The 16,169-nt window shown below is 39.3% G+C and overlaps 1 protein-coding gene across 17 annotated transcripts in view; it reads left to right on the plus strand.

Annotated features, from left to right (window-relative positions):
* The window catches only part of CNOT4 (CCR4-NOT transcription complex subunit 4), a 70,713-nt gene that overhangs the window by 16,402 nt on the left and 38,142 nt on the right, over window positions 1-16,169 (plus strand). For all 17 annotated transcript variants that reach the window (NM_001012811.2, XM_015284783.4, XM_015284807.4 and 14 more), the window contains exon 2: window positions 12,039-12,282. In NM_001012811.2, the coding sequence (NP_001012829.1) occupies window positions 12,109-12,282 (174 nt within the window). In that variant the 5' untranslated portion in view covers window positions 12,039-12,108. The remainder of the gene's footprint in view (window positions 1-12,038; window positions 12,283-16,169) is intronic.

Below are 16,169 nucleotides of genomic sequence, written 5' to 3' on the forward strand. Positions count from 1 at the left end.
TATATGTACAATAATGTTCTTGTTGCATCCAAAGTTTAAACAACAGAAGCTTATTATGTGGAACATATTAAGGCAAAGAAAAGGATGTCAGGAAAATAGTCATAAACAGTTGAGCTCTGAAAACTGGAGTCAGCAATCCCAAATCTAAAATATGGGATTGTGGCAAGGGAAAAGGATGCTGCTTTAATGCTGACTGGATTCTCTTCAGTGGTCTTGTATATGGATCTGGCTGCAGTAAATAGCAGTGCCTAGAGCAGCCTCTCTACTTGGCCTGTGCAGCTAAAGGAATAAGAAAAAGTCTGGTTGCAGCAGCTGTTTAGTTCTACATCTCCTGGATTTAAGAATTATTTGTCATGTATGTGATAAACTGTATGGCTACTTCCAGCGTGAGGCCTGTTTTGGAATATAGTGCTCATTCAAATTGCAGTTCAGTGGTAATGACTTTCAGAGTAAAGCACCTGATAGTAGTTATTTATTTGGAGAAATCCCTGCAGATTTTTTTTTTAAACTTCATTTCTTTGTGACCCACCCCAATTCAATATTTCCTCACCTTTTCTAGTAAAAGTCCTTGGAGTTCTGTTCTCTCTTCTCTGACCACCATCTTGAAAAAGAGTTCTACTAAAAGGCTCATGGTGGTTTGCCATACTGACCAACAAACTAAGGTGTTCCTGTGCAGGGAGTTGGATGAGATGATCTCCTGAGGTCCCTTCTAGCCTTTGTGATTCTGTGATTTAAGTCTTCTGGGACTTGGTAGTTGGAGACTTCATTTGAATCTCTATTTTGACTTGTTTCTTTGACCTAGCGAGGTTTGTTGTGCTTCTGGCACTGATTTGACCTGAAGTTTTTGGTGCTTATCACTTCACTGGCCATGCAGTCTGGTACTGAAACAGATTCCAGTAAACAAAGCTTTCTGGTTGTGTTGGAGTGGAGAAACTTGGAGCCAACACAAAGATGCAGTTTACAAAATTCCTTTCCTTGCCTGAGACAGTATCTGTGGCCCACAACACAAAAATCTGTTACTAGTGGCAGACAGCTATGTTTCTTCCTGTGCTTCTGCCCATGGGAGTGAATGAGGGTGGTAATAATCAAGCCAAGGGTTTTCAGAAGGCTCTGTAGCCTTTCAGAGGAGGCATAATGGTATACTAGGGTATATTTGTTGGTGAGGAGGTTGCTTGGTTTGTTTGCTTGTTTGCTTTCCCCCTCTTCCTTGATCCTGGAATCATGTCAACTTGAGATGATGTAAACTGCCTATTACAAAGGCAAAGATCTCTGGAATCTTCTAGGGAGAACTACAAGGCAAACTCACTCAGTTTAATTTTTAGAAAGGTAAAAAATAGTTCATAGGTGTACCCAGATTTTACTCTGCTCTGTTTGTTTAGCTTTTGCAGCAAATGTGTGAGGATGATCTTTTTCCACCTAGTAGAGTCTTGATGTGTGATGTTTGCTACCAGATGAGAAACACCGACCCATCTGTTGGCTGTTCAAAGTAGGCTTACAGAGCCTCTCGTTTGGAGTGTGAAGGGGGAAACAGCAATACCTCTAATTCTTTGCAGAGCTCTGTGTGTTATGTTGCTGTTCTTTGATTCCAGAACTGACTTCAGTCACTCTTCAGATAATACTGCACTTTCCATGCTTGAGAACCATTTTTCTAGTAAGAAGGGACACCATCTGTATGAAAAACATCAGAAAAAGCCCTTCTAATCAGGCAATACAAGGCCATGAAATATATAGACTGACAAGATGAGTTGTTTCTTTTCTTCCTTTGAGCAGTTTTCGGTTGTGGCTGCTACTACAGGTGATGCCTTGAGTTGTGGTAGATAAAGAGGTATGAGGTGCTTGGTTGTGGTTATGGGAGATAAAGCTTTGCTTCTTGAGAGAGCAGTGCTTGTAAATCTAATCACAGAATTGCAGGGGTTGCAAGGGACCTCAAGAGATCATCTCCTCCAACCCCCTGCTGAAGCAGGTTCCTTACGGTAGGTCACACATGTACATGTCTGGTTGGGTCTTGAATATCTCCATAGAAGGAGACTCCACAACCTCTCTGGGCAACCTGTTCCAGTACTCCATCACTTTTGCCATAAAGAAGTCCTTCTGCGTGTTTGTTTGGAACTTCCTATGTTTGAGTTCCAGGCTATTACTCCTTGTCCTATTGCTGTGTACCACTGAGCAGAGCCTGGCTTCAAAATCACTTTGTCAAGTTGTAGTAATCACAAAAGTGAGTTTATAAAAACGTTAGTCAGCTCTCACAGATAGGAAATGAAATTAAAAAGACGTGGAAGGATTTTGGTTTCCAAAACATTTCAAACTAATTGGTACGTATTACAGGATCTTTCCTTCCTTTTGTTTCTGAAAGCGTGTAATAAATCAGGCCGATACTGTGATCAGGAGCTGCTGTACTGGATCAGTATAGAATTACCTAGCGTAGTGTCTTGCTGTGGTTAGTGACTGGTAGCAGATGCTCTGCGAAAGAACACAAGATTGTCACAAACATGGTGTTGCTTCCTAGTAGTGGTCCCAAAGTCTCTGCGTCTTCAGCTCAGAAAGTGTTGGGAACAGCAGCTTCCTTGCCAGTGTATTTTGTGTTTTGTAGTGTTGGAGCTATTCAGTCAACACTGCTGCTTCCACCCATGGCAGTTTGTGATTACTTTTTAGACTTCTGAATTCTATCACCTGTGACCTTTGGCAAGGATTTTCACAATTTAACCAGATACCACATGGAATATTGCCTTCATCTGTCAGTTTTAGACATTTTTACTTCTGTTTAAAGCATTTCTTTGCTTACTGCTTGATAACGTATGCGTGTTCCATTTGTCTTGTCTTTGACACTTACTCTGTCTCACTTGCTCTCAGCACCCTTTTTTCCAGCACATCAGTTTTGTTCATCATGATACACTTGATAATTCTTGTTATCCTTCTGTGTTTTATTTCCTCCCACATGTGCTAATAAAAGAGTTGTCCCTGGTTTGGGGTGCAAGTGCTCTGTTTTCTACATGTCCCATGATCTGAAAACATCCTTCAGAATAATTTGTGGAGTGTGACTTCTCTCCATGAATAGCTGGGTATTTCTCTTGTTCTGTCTGCCTGCTGGCTGACTGGCTCTGACTTGCATGGCCATTGGACTTGATTACAGGCTAAACCTTGAGAGCTTCAGGCTTTGCATCACTTGCTCACAGCTGGAGAATCTGACCTGTTACTGTTTATGAGCAGATGCCTCTTTGGGTGCTTAATCTCTCTCTGGAAGCTGAAGTGTATCTCTGATTCTGTAAACCATAATGAGAGGAGATGCAACGATGTTTAAACTACTTATTTTCTTGGAAATATCCCAGTGCTTTTCTAACCAACAATGTGCAGTTTTCCTTTAATTAAGGAAACAAAGTTCCTTCTAAAAAGTGTTTACAGGCAGTTACTGCTCTTAAAAAACCTACAGCAGCTGTCTGTTAAACAGTGTTAAATGAACTCATTGGCAAAAATTTGAAGTATGGGCTTCTGGGCTGAGAACTCTCAATGCTGTGTGTACGACTGAGCATAGACTCTACTAACAACTTCTCTACTGAACTTGTAGAGGAAAGCCTGGTCAAATTCTTAAGCAAAACATGATTAAAAACAGCCTAGAATTTGCTCTTTTGTTTAGTGCTTGTCGGGGGATATATCTTTCACTCTATTTAAGTTTGATTTAAAATAATCTGATGAAGCATTAATAATATTTGGTATTATAAATTTGCACTCCTCATCTGTCCTTAGTAAAGCTTGTATTTAGAAAAGGTATCAGATAAAATCTAGAGATATTGAGGGGAAAATGTTTTTGCCAATATTTCAGGTTGTATATATTAACACATTTGGGCTTTTATGATTATATTCTAATAAATGGAGGCAAGATATCCCAGTTGTAGACAACTGTTTAATGCAAACAAGATTTTTGTAATACACAGTGGCTGCAAACTGCAGTTTGCACATTCACATTCTGTTACAGGTTTCCAGATATCACTGTCTTTTCCAGACTGTGAGTTTTCCTTGAAAAAATGAAAATAGTTTGGTTAACTTTGCCTTGATGCTTCTAAAGGGGGGGGGGGGGGGGGGGGGGGGGGAGGGGGAGGGGAGCAGCTTTGTTTGTGCTGTACTAAGTAAGGAACAATTTGAACCCTGAGATCCTTTTGTTTCTCTCTTGTTCTCGCCTATCCCAGTCAAGAAATGGCTAGACAAAATGCAATGGCTGAGTTTCACATCAAACCTATACATGGAAATTCATGCTGTCGTTCACTGTGGTTAGTTGCATTCTGTGTCTAGTCTTTACAAGTGAGCTGTAGGCCACAGCATAGTCAGAAAATGTGACGTTCATGAGGCAAAATCATTACTAAGTTGCCTGATTATTTAAAAAAAAAAAAAAAGGCTTGGAAGCTGTTTATTGTGGTTTGACCAAGTGTAACCAGAGTCACTGAAAAGCAAAATGCTTAATTTGGCCATGGAAGTACTTCAAATAAAATAGTACAAAAATGCTGATAAAGTAAACCACAAGCACGTGAGAAACCATTGTTGCTTAGCAGGTGTCTTATGAAAAAGAATGGGAGAGTAGCTACACAATTGCTCCTACACGTTATCTTAGGGTCTAGGAATATATTGATTAGTGGCTGCAAAATTTAACTTTTAGCATGTCTGTTCCATTTCTAACCTTTTCAGGAGTGTATTTTAGATGATTAGTGGTCTCCTCTTGATTATCACTTCGTCCTTGTACTCTTGCTGTCTTCATATGAAGCCAAGTGCTGTAGTTAATAGCCACCTTCCAAGGGTTTCTTTCGTAGGCCAAGCAAAGTAGGTACAGTTCTACCTTGAAGGGAGTGAGGGGAAAGCATGGCTCCTGCTTGCTTTGTAGGGGCGCAGTCTCAGCTGTGGAGGTGAGCTCTCTCTGCAGTTCTCTCCATCGTTTTCCTTTCTGCATGTTTGTAAAGATTCTTTTATATATTCCTTTTCCTTTTGAGGTCGGTCAGAACTTTCAGAAGTAACATGTATGCTGATGGCAAACGGTATTGTTCACACTATTTTGTTTATCACAGCTTTCATTTAACATCCTGTGCAGGCTTCATAGCATCCAACAGGGTGCCTTGAATTGTCAGGAATAAAGCCATGTCCTGGAGAATCAGGAAGTGATTTTTTTTTAATAAAGCACCTACATAATTCTAGGGTGAAATGAAGAACAAAAATAGCCTTTTCTTGGCTTTTCACAAATAAAGATTAGACTTAGCCTAGTATTAGAACTGAGGGCAGGTGTTGATGTAGGTGCTCCACAGTTTCTGACCAGGGGACTGACAAGAAAAGAACAACTTTGCTATTTACTTGAATAAAATTAAGGAGCCGTGTTCATTGTGGTGCTCCACGTGGCAGTTGGTTTGTCGGGCCTACAGAACACTGTACACCAGTCTGCTGGTCTCTGGCATCAGCTGTCAGTGAGTTCCAGGATGGAGTTGCGAGCACTGAAAAGTGCATGGGCTTTGGCAGTTGTTATTCTTCTGAGCTCAGTGCTTTGCATTATTGCTTGAGATCAGCAGAACAACTCAAGCTGGAATCAGTGCTTCTCTCGAACCTATGGATGAGCTGCATAAGGCTTCCTCTGTACAAATTTTTGCATCTGAACCTTATTTTGGTGCTTTTCTTCCCTTGAAAGCACCTGACGTACTAGGTCTTGTTTTATTCAGGGGCTATGAAGAAGCATAGGATATCTAATGCCATTGTTGCTCATAAAACAATTAGGCCAGTCTTATGTTCATGTTTGCCATTTAAAGTGATTTGAAAGTGGCATAATAGGTCTATCACTGGTAATACTGAAAGACCAAGGTATCCTTTTGTTCTGTCGTGATCATGTTGAATAATTGCAGGAGCTGATGTCAAGAATAAGTTATGCCTTAAGTTGAGAAGCTGGGGAAAAAGCAAATCAATGCTGGTTTATGGTTGATTTTCACGAAGCTTGTTAATGAATTTTGAACACCTATGTAAAAAACTTTGGTCAGAATTATTTAAAATGTGTTGCTCCTTTCAGGTTCTTAGTAAAGCATAAGCTGAGACACCAAATTTGAGGGATGCTGCTGAACAGAGTTGTGGTGCTGTCAGTAACATTGGCTGCATCTTCTATATCCTAATTCTGAAGCACCTTAAGCCTGTGTTAAGCTTCAGAGTGATTAAGTCTTAATTCCATTCATGTCACAGTGACACTGAAATAGTTACCAAGTTGATTCAGCTATACTCTGCTCAAGAAAATTTATTTATTGTCTTATCTTGTGTGAGAATAGTATTAGTATATGGCTGATAAGCTTTCTGTTATCACATAATACTGATGTGACAACTCAGCAATTCAGTTGGAAGAGGTAAGGAATTTCAAAGGTTCCTGAGATATTTGGTTGGTGGAGACAGGAAGCCAGAAGCTGTGATCATTCAGTCTTCCACTTTATACTCAGCTTTCTAGCAATCATTTGGGGGAATTCCTGCAGGCTTAAAGAATCCATCTCTTTACAGTGCATAACACTACAAATAAGAATGCACACATCTTTGGTGTGATCAGCTTTAGTTGTCCTGTTCTGTGCCCTTTCCTCCAAACCTAACTTAAAGAATTATTATATCCCCTGAGACGGGAGGTTTAGATTGGATATTCGGAGGAAGTTTTTCACACAGAGGGTGGTGACGCACTGAACAGGTTGCCCAAGGAGGTCGTGGATGCCCCATCCTTGGAGGCATTCAAGGCCAGGCTGGATGTGGCTCTGGGCAGCCTGGTCTGCTGGTTGGCGACCCTGCACATAGCAGGGGGTTGAAACTCGATGATCACTGTGGTCCTTTTCAACCCAGGCCATTCTATGATTCTAAGATAACTTCACAGTTGTGCTCTAAGATCTAGATACTGTTCCCTGGAGCAAAAGATAAAGCTGGACTTTTAACAATTAGAGGTTCTTGAATGCTTTAATTTTCACAAGCATTCCAAGAGAAAATTTTTCATACGATGTGCCTTAGCTCAAATTGTCTTTTCCTTAGCCCTGGTTTCTGTAACCTCTGCTTCAAGCAGCAAATAACTGTTTATAGTAATACCACTGAAGAAGCTATTTTATGAGTAGGTAATGGTCTCTGGGGATCTGTTTGCAGGAGGTTTAGCTGAATATTTTTTCCTTCCCCTGGATAATCTAAATATCCAGGAACTAATAGGAAAAGGCTACAGGCTTTTGCACTGTAGTACAATTACTGGCTACAGTTGGACAGGCAGGCTGCGACTTCTAAAGACGCTGCAGCAACCTTGTTCACATTGCACCATGAAAATGTGAGTGTGAGTCTTTGGCTTAATGTAAAATCTGAGCTGTCCTTTGGTGCAAGTTTAAATAACGTGAACATTTCTTTTTGAGCATCCTGCATTGGTAGTGCTCTGTGCTGGTGTGTGCTTAGTGATGTGCCTCTTGTTCTTCAGGCATCCTTTGAGATCAGACCAGCTGTAATATTAGGCCTATGTGAACAAACGCAGCTGAAAGCAGCAGGTCAGTAATAAGTCCTGGTAAGTTATCCAGATGTTAAGTTGGCAGCAGAGTGTTGCAAACTGTTATTTTCAAACACTCTTGCAGTCTCAACTGGTGTGATTTCTGTGTGAGAGTATTTCTGGGTTATCTCTCTAAAGGCTGTAGAGCTTGGCGGATCTGAGCTTTTTTGTAATTGGACCTGGGAATGCTGGCTATTATTATTAGGTGTGCAGTATAATACAAGTTAGCACAAGGTGTTTACTTCACTACAGAATGGCATGTTCTTACCTCTCTGAAGAGGAGAACTGGAGAACAGTGGAGAAAGAAAGACTGATTAAAAGCTGATAAGAACTCCAGTAGGTAGAAAGCTGAAGCAAACTCTTGACGTTTCTTTTCTCCTGTATGAAAACATCCTAACTAAATAACTAAAGTCTCATTAATGGCTGTACCAAGTCTTCTTAAAAGTGCAGTCAGGCCATGCCATTTTAATTTACTAGTTCAGTGGTCTGCTCCCTTTCTTTGGAGGAACCAGTTCTCTTAAGGTTTAAGAACTTTTTTTTTCAGGAAAAGAATTTGAGGATATGCTGTATCAGTTCAGAAATTGTCTGGGATTTGGTGATAGCAGCTACTGTAACATCATTACTTGTGGATAATGTAATAGGTTTCACTGATTCACAGTTCAAGGGGGGTTGTAACATCAAATGGAGCTTTAAGCTGTTCCAGCCAGCATCCCCAAAGTTACTCAAGGTAGCATCAATGAAGCCTCTGTATCTAGGATTTTTTTTAATCTTCAGAGGTAAAAGTGTCAGAAATAAGTGGATATTGAGAAGTTCAGATTTCATATGCTTCACAGGTGTGATGAGGTACAGCTGCCATCACTCAGCCTCTATGCCTTGCTGCAGGGAGCTTCAGTTATGGTAACCTTGAGCACTTGGTCTGCCTATTAGCAGATGGTCTGAAGAAAAAGTGCAAGAAATGGGAGTAGCTCTTTTTTTCTAAAAATTGCTCCAGTAAAGAGAGATTGAGGGAACTCGGTTCCAAATTTTTCATGTTTAACAACATGTCTTGTCCCTTCTACCTCACCAACTAGACGTGTGTATTTTCTGATTACTTGTTGCAAGTTAACTGTATCTACGAGATGCTGCTGGACATTGTCCACCTTTGTTCCTTCCTTCGTGTGAATGTTTTCACACAGGCTTCTTTAAACAGGATGTGGAGCTGCTGGAGTGCTGTTTGACGGCAGTGTCAGTGCTATGGAAAGTCTATAGACAAATTCTGGCTGCTGTTATTTTATGTGTGTGCACGTGCATACATGTACACAATGTTCCTTTTTTTCCTCTTGAAATGCTGTTAAATTAATCTCTGGGAACTTAATCTCAAAGACCACATACTCTGGATTGAATACAGCATGTAGTACTGCCTTGTGAAGTTTGCCGTCACTGCATTACTTTTTCTATGAGGTTAATCTTCAAAATGAATTCTCTGGAGTAGCATTAGAGCTAACCAGTTAGTTTCCTGGTAGCTTTGTATGAATGTTTACTGTTCTGGTTTTGAGTGTTATTCTGGTTACAGAATCATGCATATATTGGGTATATTAACCTCCCTTCCAACCCTCCCTCCCCCAAAATGGAGATAGTTCATTGGAGAGAATCTTTAGATTGGATGCTCGAATGGTGTTTTCCCAAGCAAATAAATACTGCTTTTCACTTAGTTTCTTGAAGCATGGTGCACAGCTGCTCTTCACTCCTTGTTGTTAAATAACAGGCCATTTACTGATTGAAGCAAACTATTGGCATTATTGCTAGCAGATGCTGAACTCTAAGTGTTAACTTAAACAGCTCATAAATGTTAATCGTGTTGCAGTTTTGTTAGAGCTTGTCTGCATATCCCAGAGATACTGGCTGATATGTCACATTCTTTTTTTACATGAATTGATAACATTTCCTAGCCGAGACTCCAGAAATTACTTCATAGTTCAGTGGGCTTATTGGGGTGACCTGGAACTTCTTCAGAGCTGCTCTTCTACATGTACAGCTTCACTAGTACTAGCATAGCTTTACTTACACATGATTCAGTAGGCTTGAAGTTGCTGGATGTGCAGTGGAATGAGTACAGTGTTGGTCAGAATATGCTGTTTACTTACAGACCTGTAATTTGGCAATCTATAGAAGGTCAAATCCAGGTAAAAACTGAACAAAATCTCTGCAGTTTATTGCATGCGTCAGTTTTTAAAGTCACTTTCAAATTGTAATGCTTTTTCTGCCATACAGGTGTGAAAAGTCTGGTAGAACAAACTTAATTTGCATACAGGGAATGCAAAAAGTATAAGAGTTGCTGCAGAAATGTGTGCTGTCTGCGTAACAAGCCATTAAATAGTGTGCTATGGCCTTTAACAATCCTTGCAACCAATGTGAATGGGTTTTATAAACAAGACAAAGCTCCCAGGCAAACTAAGCCTTCTTTCAGGCCAGATTCTGTTCTGTCTGCAACACCAGTAAGGTCCCACGATGTGGTTTTGAGGTGGTCAAAAGGATTGTAATATACCACTAATTAAATCACAGATAATTAAGTAAAAGCTGCCATGTTATTGTAGGAGTTTAACTTCTTTGATTTTAATCCTTGTGAAGGTCAGAAAGAGGGCAGTGTTGCTATTAGTGCATGCCATGTAGAGAAATAAGACTTAGTGCATCTTATATACATTCTCCCCTCTTTACTTTTATTTGAGCATTTAATGAAACTTGCTTTTTTTTTGTTTTACTTCTTAAGGGCAATGCTGTGTGTTTACTAGGATTGTTTTGTACCTTGAGGATATACTCACTATGAAAGTAGTCTAAATTGCAGTTAGTGTAGGTTGGTGAACTCGCAAACCTGGCTACGGTGCAACCATTCTGTGCAAAGCTATATACTGTTTTTTCTCCTGCTTTGTGTTTAGTTTGTAGTTTGACTGCATGTGTCTGTGCTGTGCATCAAGCTTCTTTCTTCCACAAGGAAGCATGGTTTAGAGTCAGAAGATGATGATAAGCAGAACTGGGTTTTGTGGTTGTTTGGGTATGAGTTACAGATATGTAAGGCTGAGACTGCCGCATACAGAAACCTGTGTGCAAGGAATTGATCTCAAAACTCATTTCTGAGGGTAGGATTAAATGTTACTGTTCAAGTAGACGGACGTAAGAATTTGTCTCCGGACTTTCTCCTAAAAGCCTGGAGAAGGATTGAATTGTACATGATCTGGTATTTCTTTGGGTAAAAATGCAATGGAAAACTATCTGGGAGGGTAGAGGAGACTTCACGTGGTGTGTGTCCTTAATTTATAGTTGTATTTGCATAATGCGGTCATTCAGGTATCAATTCTGGTTGGATAGCTTTCAATTCTTGGGGTGAAGGAGGCTGTATCTGTCAGCATGTAACTGACATGTCAGTCACAGTCTTGTGGGGAGTTTAGTTGAGTTGTGTGGGGTTTTTTTTGTTTGTTTTCCTCCAAAAGTTCCATATTAAAATTCTTGTTCTTTAATTTTCTATACGTGTATGTTTCCTGCAGCAGGTAAAGACAGCTTGCTGAGACTGGGTACCGCTTCAAGTATCCACGCTTATTGTTAACTGGAGAGAGGAGAACAACCAAAAAAGTGATTGAATATCCCACTTAGGACTGTGTCCTTTCTGAGTATGACGGTATTTTTTCTTGTTCTGCATTCTTAAGACAGAATGGAAGCGTATTCAAATGACTGAGATCAAGAAATGACTTAAGAAAAGAGTGGCATGAATTTTGTTTCTTTTTCAGAGTGCAGATCCAGAGAAGCTGTATTGTCTGCTCTCTTAGAAAAGCATCCTGGTTTCAGCTTTTTTTCTTTGTTTTGTTCCAGGCACGTAGAACGTATTACAACTTCGGTGTGAATTAAATGCTGATGAAAAGAGTAGATGACCTGATAAAAGTTATCTGACACATGTAGAAAGTTTTGTACCTGATAAACCTTGGTTAATACTTCTTTAAAAGTAGTCCCAAGGTTTGGTTGGTCTCTGTACCAAAAAAAAAAAAGGGATGGGCAAAGAAATGAATCGCCCTGTGTAAGAAGCTTTTCGTTGTTTCTGTTCAATAATTCTGTAACCCTACTGAAAAGTCTGAATGGATGACCTAAATGTAGTTCCAAATCCCTGGGAAAAGGAATAAATTGGTCTTGAACATGAAGCCCTGAGTTGAATTTGTAGAAGATTTCAAGCAAGCAGTCAATAAAAGGAGCTGGAAGAACTTGACAGTGTACATCATACATTCTAAGCATTTCTTTGCAGCTGTACAGCTTGAAACCCAAATAGGCTAGTAAATTGTCAGAAGTGCTTACCTATCCAGGTAGGGAGGAACATCGTCAATAGCATCCGTCATATCACCTGTGTGACTCATAAGTAGGAAGACAGACTCGAACTCCGGCTATTAGCTAGTAGCTTGTGTGTTTGTGGGTAATTTATGTGGGGAGAATGAAAGTGATGGAGAAGTGAAATATAAAAAGGAACTATAGAAAGGTTGTCAAAAGTACCAATCACTTTCTTTCGTTTTTTTTCTTGCAGCTCCTCAAGTGCTGACCTTCTTTATCTATTAAGTTATTATAAACTTTTGCTGCTCTGCGAACACATAAAGATGTCTCGCAGCCCTGATGCTAAGGAAGACCCTGTGGAATGCCCCCTTTGCATGGAGCCTCTGGAGATTGATGACATCAACTTCTTCCCTTGCACCTGTGGCTACCAAATCTGTCGTTTCTGTTGGCATCGTATCCGCACTGATGAGAATGGACTTTGTCCTGCTTGCAGAAAGGTAAATATCCTGCATCAGCGGCTTGTCTTGCTCTTATCACAAGGCTCTTGCCTTGTGATGATACCAAAGACATCCTTTTCCTTCTGGGAAACATTCTTCTAGTAGTGGCATAATACAAAGGTGAGGTGTTGGATCTTTGAGATTTTGCCCGCGTGTATCAAATCTATCATGCAACTGCTAGTCTTGATTTGTTAAATTCAGAACTGGATTGGTAGGGGAAGCTGTGGATGAGAACCAAGGCATGCTGATGCTGGGAGAACTGCCAAAAAAAAAAAAAAAAAAGAAAAGAATCCTGTGATTTGGAGTGCTCATGCATTGCCAGAGTTTCTGTCAGGAAGGACAGTGAGGATTCCAGCGTTAGGGATTTTCTGAGGGCCAAGGTTCAGCTAAAGTAGCAGAGCTGTCTGAGGCAAGCTTATAAAGCACCTGCTTGTTTTGTTTGTGACACTAGAGCTTTTAATCTATTTTTCTGGACACTAAACATGTAAAACCTTTGGAAAATATATCCAGTGGTATTAAACTTTAAAGCTTTTCAAAATCTAGGCTAAGTCTATTTGCGTAGTATTCTGATTTTGTTGCCAAATACTTAGAGGTAGTATTTCGAGAGTCTCACTTATTTTTTTTTCCTTATCTCTTAACCTAAAGTCTGGCTATTACTGTGGTTGGCCACAACTATAAACTTCAGCTTCACTAAGTTGCCCACTTTTTCCTTTGAACTATTCTCCTCCTTCTCATAGTGTTTTATATAACCTTATTACTTCCTTATCTTCAATGTTTACTATGAAATAATTTCTCAATATCTTATCTTTAATTCTAATTATATCCCTTGATTGTAACTTTCTTGTCTGGCCTTCCTCTTTTTGTAATTGCAGCTACTAATATCCGCTTTTTCTCCTGCTATTTAATTGTGTTCCTACCCTCAGTTTATGCCTTTGGCTTCCTGTCTTACATTACAGCTCCCTTCTCAGACCCTGAGTAATCTTACCTCAGTTCACTATCTTGATTCACTGCCACAGCTTTATATAAACACTTCCAGTCATATTTTCTTGTTGCTCTTTTGGGCTTTGGCTATGCTAGAGCTCTGCCCTGCTAGCCTGTCTTTGGATGCCTCTGCAAGTTCCAAGGCTATTGCAGAGTAACATTGTTAACATATTGCAACAAGTTTGTGCAGTAGTTGTTCTGTGGATTCTACAAGGAAGGTCTGCCTGTCATTGGCCAAATTGGTTTCCACATATGTGTCATCAATAGCAGGCACTGTGCTGTATAATACTTCTCATAGTACAAGCACATTTCTACTCTACAAACACAAGATCTCATGGTACAAACAACATGTTTTTTGGAATTTCCTCGTCTGTATAAGTTGCTTCATGTATTTGGATATATTATGCTACTTTTTTGCCAACAACTATTTGATTTGTCTCTGATCATTCATTATTGGAAGTTTGGGGATTATAGCTGAGAAATCACACAAGGCATGCTGCTCAGTGCCTCTGGGACTCTTTGAAATACAGATATTGCCACAGCTGAACTTTCTCAAGTGGAATAATTTGCCTTATGATTGGTTATGCAAATATTTTACTGAGTTGGAATACAGTTTGCTTGGAAAAAGGAGAGGATCTGGAAGAAAAGCTAGAATGAACTCTGCGGTCAGAAGGAAGGAAGCACAGCATTCCAGGAGAGGAAGGAGACTTCTTTTACAATGCATGTGGATTATATTCTTGATATTTTCTTCATCTGTGGATTGCAAGATGCTCTTAAGGAGAGTTGCAGCTATTTCATTGGCTTGTTGGATTGTAAAAGCATAGAGGAAGCTGGAGTACGCACCTTTTTGTGGTACAGTTGGACACTGTGGTTCAGAGACTCCGTTGAGATCCTGGGAATAAACCATTTGGAGCTATACAGTTGATGGCAGCATCAAAGAAGCTTGAAGAAACCACCTTGTGAAGTGTACTGAACCTTCTGCAGCAGGTGTGTGTTTTTGTATGCAGTGTGTTTATATATTTCCCATCTGTGTATGGTAAGGTTTCTGGGGTAAAGATCTAAGCAGTCTTCTATTCTTTGTCAACTCTGTTGCCCATTGGCTACAATCACTTAATGCTGAAATGAGGAAAATGGCAAAGCAGTACAATTTTTACAGGTGCTTTCATTGTAGAGAAGTTACAGTAGATACTGTGCTCTTAACAGTTACTCCTTGTTAACAATGAATATGCTAGTGCAGGATTCTTACTGCAAAATGGAACTGTGAAAATATATATATTAAAGCAAGGCCTCATGCTAAAGCATACAAATGTCATGCACAGTTACTTCATAGGAAAACTGCTTTTGATGCCAGTGGTGTTTAGTGGCAATTAACATTTGCCAGCTGTTTGTCTGTCAGTCTGTGGAGAGTAGCAGTGAAGTTCCCTAGCTGGGAATTTTGTATGAAAGTTTTGGGAAGATCTTGGAAAAAGTCTGTGATAAATTCTATTGGCTCTGCTCTTAGAGTGGTGTGCCACGTGTCTGAAAGGCTTGGACTGCGTATTGCGTATATATATTATTTTCCTAAATTTCTCTAACTAGCTTCTAACCAAAAAGATGTTAGCTTGCATTATTTCCTACCAAGGAGAGAATACCTCTACATACTTGAACTGTTAGGTAGCTCAATATAGACATGCACAGAAAATATTCACATGGTTGCAGTCAATTGAGCTAGTATGTATTAAGTTTTTTCCTGTTAGTAATGGTAGTAGACACGCACTTGGCTTGTGAGAATAAGAAAGTATGACTTAAACTTGAGTACTGATCTTAATGTTTGTTAGTCTTAACATAGCAAAGGCATTGTAAGCTTTAATGGCTTTTGAAATAAACTTAAAAATTGTTTCTGCTTAATTCATTAACTATAAGTTCTTCCTTGAATTAAAAAAAAAAAAAGAAAGGAAGAAAAATAGAACTGACCTGTTCTTGATGCCCTTCAGAATTGTAGGTCTAGTCAATTGTAGGATGCTAAGCAAGCATTTCTGTTTTTTTTCAGTCAATTGGTTTCTTAACTGTGAGTGAAACAGACACTAACTGGTCAAATTAAAATGAAAATATGCTGTCTGTAAAAAAAAAAAAAAACTTTTGAAGTCAGCTAACTCACTAGTTTCAGTTGTACAACCAGTGATTTTTCTTTATTTTTTTTTCCTTAAAATTCAGTGACCTAAGTACTCCTTCTGTATGAATGTCTGTAATCTTTAGTGATTTATGTTGTTTTGATAGAGCATAGCACAAAAGCCTTAGTGTCAGTTATTACAATTTTAAAATATCACTAAAGAGCTCAAAAAACCCATTAACAATCAAAAAGTATGACTTCTTCACTTTTCTTAATTGCTTGGCACTTCCACCAAAAAGTGTAATTTGATATGCTGCTGTTCTCATGTCTTGCTATGTCAAGGAACTGGAGAACAAACCTTATTCCTCCTGGTGCATTGTACTGGAGATGGAGATTAGTATTAATCTTACACATTTATGACCAACAAGCTATAATGTTTTACACATGTTCTTGTCTTTTTACTATTCCTACCTCTGTAAAAAGCAACACAGTCTTCAAACATCCTTTCTTCTTATGCTGCTAGTGCCATAACTGAATAGTCCAGTGCAATAGTTGATATTTAGAAATCCTACTTGTTATTTGATATAACTAGTACGATGTATACAATACATAAACCTTATTGACTTTCTCTGTATTTCTCATTTCAGAACCTAATTCCTAGCAAGGCAGCAACTGGGAAATATTGGTACATCCATTGTGTGGAAGGAACGTGACCCATCTGGGAAATGACAAACTCAAAATGCTGATAAATACCAGCTCAGCTTTCAACAAATGGCAAAATGTGGGGGGAAAAAAGTCTGAAAGAAAAAAAAAAAAG

The sequence above is a fragment of the Gallus gallus genome, chromosome 1, assembly GCF_016699485.2.
Source record: "Gallus gallus isolate bGalGal1 chromosome 1, bGalGal1.mat.broiler.GRCg7b, whole genome shotgun sequence".
Classification (NCBI taxonomy): domain Eukaryota; kingdom Metazoa; phylum Chordata; class Aves; order Galliformes; family Phasianidae; genus Gallus; species Gallus gallus.